This window comes from Nematolebias whitei, chromosome 21 (genome assembly GCF_014905685.2).
Source record: "Nematolebias whitei isolate Nwh7 chromosome 21, NemWhi1, whole genome shotgun sequence".
NCBI lineage: Eukaryota > Metazoa > Chordata > Actinopteri > Cyprinodontiformes > Rivulidae > Nematolebias > Nematolebias whitei.
In genome coordinates, this window is record NC_056518.1 from 7,350,514 (window position 1) to 7,360,643 (window position 10,130).

A 10,130-nucleotide genomic window follows, 5' to 3' on the forward strand; every position below is an offset into this window, starting at 1 on the left:
GAGAGACTTCCTCAGTCTGAGGTGCTGTATTCAGCTCAGTCTCTTAAATAGCACCTTCTCAGAGTGGATCAACCAGTTTTGCTGCTGACAACCAAAACCAGCTGATCACAGGCTCAAGAAGGACCATCAGCCTAACAATGGATTATTAGCACACTGATGGCTGTTTACTATTCACAGAGGTCTGAGTGATACTAGCAATCACAGCATTGTAAGAGGGGGACAATTGAACACGTAGGCCTCCACACCTGTTTAATGATGGACGATTTCTTTTCACAAAGATGGCCTCCTTTACTCCTCTCTCAAACCATCGTTCCTCTCTATCCAGGATGTGAACATCTTCATCCCTGAAAGAGTGACCGCTGGCCTGGAGATGAGTGTAGACCGCAGAGTCCTGGCCTGATGATGTTGATCTTCTGTGCTGGACCATCCTTTTGGCCAGTGGCTGTTTAGTTTCCCCGATGTAAGACTGATCACAGCCCTCCTGACACTGAACAACATACACAATATTACTCCGTTTGTGCCAGGGGACTGGATCTTTGGGATGAACCAGTCTTTGCCGTAATGTATTTTGGGGTTTAAAAGCCACTGGGAGGTTATAATTAGAAAATAAGCGTCTCAGTTTCTCTGATACTCCCTCAACATATGGAATGACCACTGGTCTGGGTCTGGGTTCCTCCTTTTCAACTGTTGGCTGACTGGAGTCCTGTTTGGGTTTCTTCTCTGCTTTCAAGAAGGCCCAGTTAGGATATTCACATTGCTCTAGAGTGTGTCTTGTGTGGGATTTCTCCTTCTGCCTGGCTCCTGAGTTAGTGGGGACGCTGTCTGCTCTGTGATACAGAGTCCTGATGACTCCTAACTTGTGCTCCAAAGGGTGATGGGAGTCAAACTGCAAATACTGGTCTGTGTGGGTGGGTTTGCGGTACACCTCAGTTTGCAAATGTCCTCTATCAGAGACTGAGACCTCACAGTCCAAGAAAGCCAACTTGCCATTTTTTACATCTTCTCGTGTGAACTTGATGTATTTATCCACAGAGTTGATGTGGTCAGTAAAATGTTGGACTTCCTGAGATTTAATTTTAATCCAGGTGTTGTCAACATACCTGAACCAATGACTTGGTGGTGTCCCTGTAAAGGACGTCAAGGCTCTCTTTTCTACCTCCTCCATGTACAGGTTGGCAACAATAGGAGAAACTGGAGACCCCATAGCACACCCATGTCTCTGCCTATAATATTGCTCCCCATATGTGAAGTAGGTTGACTGCAGGCACAGTTTCAAGAGTTGACACAGTTGTTCTGTGGAAAGTGTGGTCCTACTGCTCAGAGTGGTGTCTGCACAGTGATTTTGAACCAGAAAGACTATCATGAGAAAGTTATGACACTCCTTAGTGACTTAAACACTTATGAACCTCTGAAAAGAGATCCAGGAAGTGGTTACAAGAAGAAATTGATAGATTGCCTGAAAATTTTGGAGCAGGACAAGGCTATTGACCGTTTTCTGTACCACAGACTGTACCCAGGGGAGGCCACACCTAGTCTGTATGGTTTACCTAAAATCCACAAACAAGGTGTACTTTTAAGACCAATTGTTAGCATGATTAACTCTGTCACTTACAATGTTTCCAAATATCTGGCGTCTGTACTCATCCCTTTAGTTGGCAGCTCAGAACACCACATACAGAACACCATGGACTTTGTGGATAAGGTGAGGGATGTCATCATGGAGACTGATGAAACAATGGTCTCTTTTGATGTCACATCACTCTTTACGTGCATTCCTGTTGATGCAGTAGAGGTGGTCAGTTTAAAATTAAAATCAGACACCACTCTGAGCAGCAGGACCACGCTTTCCACAGAACAACTGTGTCAACTCTTGAAACTGTGCCTGCAGTCAACCTACTTCACATATGGGGAGCAATATTATAGGCAGAAACATGGGTGTGCTATGGGGTCTCCAGTTTCTCCTATTGTTGCCAACCTGTACATGGAGGAGGTAGAAAAGAGAGCCTTGACGCCCTTTTCAGGGACACCACCAAGTCATTGGTTCGGGTATGTTGACGACACCTGGGTTAAAATTAAATCTCAGGACGTCCAACATTTTACTGACCACATCAACTCTGTGGATAAATACATCAAGTTCACACGAGAAGATGTAAAAAATGGCAAGTTGGCTTTCTTGGACTGTGAGGTCTCAGTCTCTGATAGAGGACATTTGCAAACTGAGGTGTACCGCAAACCCACCCACACAGACCAGTATTTGCAGTTTGACTCCCATCACCCTTTGGAGCACAAGTTAGGAGTCATCAGGACTCTGTATCACAGAGCAGACAGCATCCCCACTAACTCAGGAGCCAGGCAGAAGGAGAAATCCTACACAAAACAGGCTCTAGAGCAATGTGGATATCCTAACTGGGCCTTCCTGAAAGCAGAGAAGAAACCCAAACAGGACTCCAGTCAGCCATCAGGTGAAAAGGAGGAACCCAGACCCAGACCAGTGGTCATTCCGTATGTTGAGGGAGTATCAGAGAAACTGAGACGTTTATTTTCTAAACATAACGTCCCAGTGACTTTTAAACCCCAAAATACATTACGGCAAAGACTGGTTCATCCCAAAGATCCAGTCCCCCGGCACAAACAGAGTAATATTGTGTATGCTGTTCAGTGTCAGGAGGGCTGTGATCAGTCTTACATCGGGGAAACTAAACAGCCACTGGCCAAAAGGATGGCCCAGCACAGAAGATCAACATCATCAGGCCAGGATTCTGCAGTCTACACTCATCTCCAGGCCAGCGGTCACTCTTTCAAGGATGAAGATGTTCACATCCTGGACAGAGAGGAACGATGGTTTGAGAGAGGAGTAAAGGAGGCCATCTTTGTGAAAAGAAATCGTCCATCATTAAACAGGTGTGGAGGCCTCCGGGTTCAACTGTCCCCCTCTTACAATGCTGTGATTGCTAGTATCACTCAGCCCTCTGTGAATAGTAAACAGCCATCAGTGTGCTAATCATCCATTGTTAGGCTGATGGTCCTTCTTGAGCATGTGATCAGCTGGTTTTGGTTGTCAGCAGCAAACTGGTTGATCCACTCTGAGAATGTGCTATTTAAGAGACTGAGCTGAATACAGCACCTCAGACTGAGGAAGTCTCTCGGATGAGAGACAAAACATTTCTATATTTTTTTGCTTTGTTTTTTTTTTTGTTTTTTTTTTTAATGTCCAGAGGACCAGATTGAACTTTTTTGGAAAGTTGCCAAGGTTTTCCAGCTTCTACAGTCTGCATTTGACATCATTCAGTCTGACTTTTTCTATCTCAAGCTAGTACTAAATGCTGACAAAACCAAAGGGATGTTGTTTTCCAACAGAAAGTCGATGCTAGCAACTCTTTCTCATATCTCATTCATGCATGGTGTTCCTATTGAGTTTGTAGAATCTTACAAATACTTGGGAATTTGGTCGATGCACATCTCTCTTTTAAACCACATACTAAAAACTTGATAAAGAAACTGAAATTAAAACTGGGTTTCTTTTTCAGAAATAGCTCTCTGAATGCCAGAAAACGCCTTGTAACTGCTACCTTCCTACTGGCCATTGAATATGGTGACCATATTTACATGATTGTTCCTGCCAACTCCTTGCAGATGTTGGATGCTGTCTACCACGGTGTGCTAAGATTCATAACTGGTTGTAACTACCGTACCCATCACTGCACCCTGTACTCCTTGGTCAGTTGGTCATCATTATCTGCATGTAGACTCTCACACTGGTTCATTTTCATCTACAAATCCCTCCTTGGTCTGCTACCTTCTTATATCTTCTCCCGCATGTCACGTCGTCAGTACAGTTACAACATGTGCTCTCAGGACATCATTACCTGCAGCATTCCTTCAGTGCAGACTGAACTTGTCAAAAAGGCCTTTTCCTACTCAGCTCCTGCACCTGGAACACCTTGCAACAGGAACTGAAGTTGTCCTCCTTGATTTCTTTACAGGCTTTCAAACATTTGATAATGTCAATAGAAAAATCAAAGCAAATATGTTCTTGTTTTTAGTATTTCACCCTGTTTTATGGCACCCTGATTTATTGGTTTATACACTATTCTTATTTTAACTGCATTTTTACTGTAATTTATTGTTGTCATGATCTACTGTTTTGTTGTCTGTACTTTATATATTCTGTCTGGAACAGGTCTCTCTTGTAAATAAGTCCCCGTGGCTCAATGAGACTAGCCTGTATAAATAAAGGTTGAATGAAAAAAATTAGTCTAAATCCATAATTTATCATTTGGGAGGATTAACCCCACTGAACACCTGTGGGATCAGCTTAGGCATACTGTTTGTTGCAGAGTGACCAACATAACCACAATGACTATTACTACTAATACTATACTACTAATACTACTAATGCTGGTTAAAGAATAGGGTGCCATCCCACAGCTGTGTGCAACCAAGCTGGTGAGCAGCAAGAGGAAGAGGTGCCAGACTGTGGTGGCTGTGTATGGTTCTCCATGCTACTGAGACCTCTCTTAAATGGAACTTGTTAAATTGCCAATAAATCTTTTTTTTTATTTTTATTTTTTATCAGACCTCACTCACCCATTCCTGTAAAGGACACCAAACAATAGTTGATGGCAGGATAAGTTGTTCAGCATTAGCGGAAAAGATCTAGCAAGATTTTCATGGGCGCAATTTAAATACAAACTCTACTGCTCAACCCACAAATGGAATTCCCTTCCTCCTTGTGGTACTACTGGGAAATCAACAATATTCTTAATTATATAGATTTGTAACAAAGAAGCATTGTTACAACAAAGAAAGAATGAACCAAACACAAATGTCTTCACTTTTTGTACTAACTTTATTTTTACAGATCTGATCTCTCTGAAACTCTTGCTGCACTTATTGTTCAAAGTCATCTCTGATGCACACTGACCTGGATATTGAGTCTTCCTCTGTGAGGGCCCAGACCAGTTCTCTGGTAGGACGAGGCATGCATCTGGCTGTCATCAACTCGCAGGGACTCCAGGCCGATAGGAGGGCAGGCTGTTTGTACAAACAAACAAACAAACAAACAAACATTTAAGAGATAGAACTACTGTTTCTTTACAAGACTGCTGATTAACGGTGTAGTCTACATTTTTGTAGTAGGTATACTGCGCTTAGAAACCCAAGTACATTGGTAATTGTCAATTTATTTTGATTTTAAGCATATTGAACAATTACAAATTTATTTGATGCTTATAATTGAATAAATGTACAACAAACTTTGTACATCTGTTGGCTTTGTATTAAAAACATGTTACAGAATTTATAAAACAGTATCAAGGCAAGGTTCATGTATTAAGCAGTGAGTACAAAAGTATCAATTATACAATAATTCGCTGGATAAGTAAATGTAATAAACAAGTGCTGCATACAAACAGATTGTTATGGAAGCATTTAACTGCCGTTTAACATATCAATGACACGTGTCTAATGATATGTCATGTATCATTGGGCACTTTTAAATTGGTATACTGAAATTCTCAAACTTTTCTAGAGGGTATACTCCGTATACCTGCGTATCGCGTAGACTACATCACTGCTGTTAATATAAATTCAGGTCCCAGTGGTTTTTGTAGTGGAATGTAATGAAATAAGTAGAGGAATTGTCATCCAGGATGACTTCAGTGGGAGTTTAGGGCCCCTCATCTCCTCCACTGCTTGTTTATGGAGAGGAGGAAGCCACAGATAAGTGAAATCACAGAGGGAGTAAACGTTCAGCTGCTGGAGTTCATGGCTTTGGGAATGTTCAGTATCACTCCAAAGGCTAGTCATGGTGGCAGCTCAATGCAACACTTAATTCTGAAAATTAAAAGGGGAAAAAATGTAAATGCAGATCAAGTTTATAAAAGTATGAAATACAAACTGAGAACAAATCACTTTATTGTGTGTAGAACTGAAAAAAGGATGAATTAACTACTGATATGAACTTGCTTGTAACTCCATACACTGAACATTTATTAATTTATTATTCAAATCTGTGAGTCTTTATGCCTTTAAGGTTTTTTCAAGCAGTAAAGAGCTCTAATAGCTAAAAGTTTAGACTTTTATTATTTTTCTTACCCAGTTCTTCTTTCTCAGCCTTTGTATTGTGGTCATGTTTGTCATTTTTCTCCTTGTGCTTCAGTTTTTTTCTGTCTTCGCTGACATCTGTGGTGTCTGGTTGCTTTTCTTTGACAGAGCTGCTGCTGCTGGTGGAGAGCAGCTTTGTCTGTGTTGGAGTCACTCCGTCTCTCCTCTGCTCCTCCACATTCTCTGCCTCGGTCCATCTCACCACTACCGGGATTGTGAAGTTGAATACTGCAAGACTCGGGGTTGTTGCATTGTCTCCGCACACGTTACCTCCCAGAAAAATCACTGCAGCCAACATGCACAATGGCGTTCCCATCTTGCTTTTTTTCCTTTGCAGCAGAATGTAGAGGGGAGTTCTTATGTCCTGATAGAGCCAATTCTCCTCCTCAGGCCCACCTCCCCTTCTTCACCTCCTCCCCCTCCCTCCTTCCCAAGCAAAATTCCAGTTAAAGCCCCAGGAACATTAGGTCTTAAAAAGGGCAGCTGCAATGTACCTTATTGAACCACAGAGTAAATTTATATTCACAGCTCCTAATTTGACTTTTTAGACAATTTTGTGATCTTTTTAAAACCAAATGTAGTGTTACCAAGTGTAGTGTTCCTTGAAGGAATGCATATCGCCCGCCACCTATCATGCCAGAGTTTTAAGATCATGTTGAGAAATGACTGTGACAGTTTGATCAAGCCTTGAAAATAACATAAAGGGAAATCTCATGCTGTATTGTAAGATGTCATATTCAGAGTATGTTCTGAAGCACTCTCAGTGACTATTTTGTAAAAGAAAAAAATAGCAAAGTGTAGTAGTCAAGGTGGGGGACAGCTTAACTGTCGCTTCACTACTAAAAATTTAAATATAACGGGTTCTTTCTTTTTCAAGTTAAATTAATGCCATGTGACGAGGTAACTGTGTTCATTGTTTAATCAGTGACATGAGATGTTATTTTGTTTGACCCATCAGAATAAATGCGGTCATTTACTTAACAGAATCAAAATTTAACATCAAAACATTGTACACTTGATTAGCTGATCTGGTTCTGATTAATAAAAACTTGGCACGCTTTACTAATAAGACAACAGGACATTTCTGAAGGCATCTAGAAAGATTTACAAAATAGAAGTGTTTAAAGGAAGGAATGGAGAAGTTTAAAGGAGATGGATGAAGGGAGGTGTATGTTTGGATTGACCAGAATTAGCACGCTTCTTTCAACACCAGCTCAAACCTCCGGTACACTTCAGGACATGCAGAGACTTCGTTACCTTAGATGGGGGATACCTCCACTCCGGAACAGAAGTCCATTAGTACGATCCTTTTACAGCGTCTCCGGTCAGGGTGGCTGGGCATCGTCAGAAGTCATGTGGTTTACTCCGTTAAACAGACACGCTTCCTTCGAAGTTGTAGGCGTTACGGCCGGGTGGATTCACAGCAAGGCGCTGTGACTCCGTCAGAGATCCCACTCAGAAGTGGAATACTCACAGACTCCATGAAGACTCCAGTCCAAGACTGGTTCCAAGCCTCAGAAGACTGAAGAAGCCTGAAGAAGCCTAAAGAAGACTCAGAAGAACTACAAGTCTGAAAAGTTCCAGGGAGTGTTGACTTTTAAAAGAGTCCTCACTTCCAGTCACTTAATACTTCCTGATTGGTTGAAACAACCAACTGGGGGTGGTTCTAGTGATGTCAGAGGGTTATTAAAAGTCAAGAGAGGGTTCAGGAATGTTTAGGAACGTTTAGTACAGTGTTTCTCTTTTTACCGTCTGCTAGGTTTAAAAACAAGACAGTCCATTCTAATAACTTGTTTTCTGACCATCTCTGACTTTCGACCGACATCACTACTTCTCATTCAGACAGAAGATCAAAATGCATAATTACTTTGTAAATGGACATTTAACTTGATTTCTAAGTCTAATGAGGTTTGAAAAATCATTAATACTGTTTCACAGTTGATTTAAATGAGTGGTTTACTTTCAACATTAGAAATGATATGAACTAAACACAATTTTGATTATCAAGATATTGTAAAATAGTAATGATAACATAAAAAGAAGAGTGTTCTTTTAATTGATTAATTCAGGATACAATTAGACAGTCGCTGGATGATCTAATTTGTATTTCTGGATTCAAATCAATGAAATAACAGTTCCTGTCCCATGAAGGTCTTCAGAGACAGGTTTTGGTCGGAGGCCGAGTTCACTACAAAACTATCTGGAAACTGGAGTTATAGCCATTTTTGTGTTGATTAAAGTCACTTAGCTGTGGTGGGTATCTTCAAATAAAATGATTCCAAAAGTTAATTTGTTGATGATGTCTGTCCAGTGATTACTTTCTACGAGTTTCAGTTAATTCATTTAAGTGGTCCATGAAATATGTTGTTAGACAAAAAGGGCTGACTTCATAAAGTCCAAAGTTTTAAGTAAAATTATTGCCCATTGTGTAGTTCTCAAAGAACGTGTTGGTAAACATATTTATAAGTAAGTGCAATGTGTTGTCATTGTTGTATGTTCCCATAGAATGGTGAAATTAGTTATCTGCATTTAACCCATCGCACCTGGGATGCATCCAGGTGGGACGGTGGGCAGCTATGTGGGCGCCCGGAAAGCAGTTAGGGATTGGGTGTCTTGTTCAGAGGCACCACAACAAGTGGGAATGGCTGGGGATCGAAGCTGGGACTTTTGGGTCCCGAGTCGGCTCCCCTACCTCTCTACCCAATCTCGGCCCCTAGTGATATTTAGTCACTATCACACTAAATTTCAACAAAATATCTGCAAAACTTGCTGAATTACAGTTATTTTCGTGTTTCCTAAGAATGTGGCTGTGGAAGTCTCATTGAATTGGTTGCCTCTAAAGGTTAATCAGTTGTGGATGCACATTCAGTGATGTTGCCTTAATTTTCATTAAAATCTGTCCAGTGGTTCTTGAGGTATTTTTTGTTAAAATACAAAGTTGTCTAACTACTACCACACCAATTTCTAGCTCAATAACATAAAAACAACTGAGTCATACCCATTTTTGAAGTCATTTACTTTAAAGTGATTACTTTAAAGCCACCATCCTGAACGCTGGCCTTATGCTAGACGGCCTTCCGGCTGCCCTCCTGAATTTCGGCCCTGCTTTGGGCGGCCCCATGGCCACCTGCCTGAACGTGGGACCTGTGCTGGATGGCTTCCCCGCTACCCACCTGTTCTGCTCCAGCCCTGGGATGGCCTCCCAGCTGCCCACCTAAAATTTGGTCTAGTACTGAATGGCCTCCTGGCCACCCACCTTGAACTCTGGTCTGATTAGGGATGGTCCCCCGACTGCCTAAATGTTTTTGTGTGTGTGTGTTCCTTGGTTATGTTTAGTCTAGTTCCCAGGTTTTACCCTGTCGGTTTTTGGTTCTGTCCTTGTGTTTTCCTTGTGCCTCCATCCTTGCGGTTCCCCCCTCCTCCCGCCCAAGTTTTGTGGGGAGGGCTTTTGGAGATGCCTGGGGGCGTCCTTGTGGGGAGGGTACTGTAAGGATGGTGCCCTCTTGTGGTCTCCCTGTGTCTGTACTCCCTAGTGGCTCTCCCTGATTGCCCTGATCTGTTCCCTCTGTGTCTTGTCAAGATTTTTGTAATTAGGCCCTGTTTTGTCTGTGTATTTAGTCTGACTGTTAGTCCTGTTCAGTGTCGGTCCATCATCCAGTAATGCCTCCTGTGTTCCTTGTATCCTGCTGTAAAGATTGTTGTGTTTTTTCTTTATTTCTCCACCCGAGCTCTGTTACCGGTCATCCTGCAGGAGGAGTCAAGACACGCACTCAGAATACGGCAAACGCACCTTCAAGTTTACGAATATTTAATAAGCAAAGAAAGTCAGAAAGTCACAAAGTCAAAAAGTCACAGATTCACAAGCATAAACAGTGGATTAGTTAAATGCAGTCATTATTTTTGTCATAGCTCTGCTCTCTGTCAGCTCCTCTGTCATGCTGCACACTCAGTAATCACTCAACTCATGTCACCTGTCACCGCTCATTATCCCACAGCTCCACCACCTGGTCCAGTCAGTACTTAAG

At 41.9% G+C, this 10,130-nt stretch overlaps 1 protein-coding gene across 1 annotated transcript in view; it reads right to left on the reverse strand.

Moving 5' to 3' along the window:
• LOC119427651 (inactive carboxypeptidase-like protein X2) overlaps positions 1–6,444 on the reverse strand; it is an 8,246-nt gene extending 1,802 nt beyond the window's left edge. Inside the window, exons 1-2 of the mRNA XM_037695289.1 lie at positions 6,097–6,444; positions 4,925–5,034 (exon numbers count right to left, since the gene is read on the reverse strand). Of these exons, the coding sequence (XP_037551217.1) occupies positions 4,925–5,034; positions 6,097–6,421 (435 nt within the window). The 5' untranslated portion in view covers positions 6,422–6,444. The remainder of the gene's footprint in view (positions 1–4,924; positions 5,035–6,096) is intronic.
• Between the last annotated feature and the right edge of the window lie 3,686 nt (positions 6,445–10,130).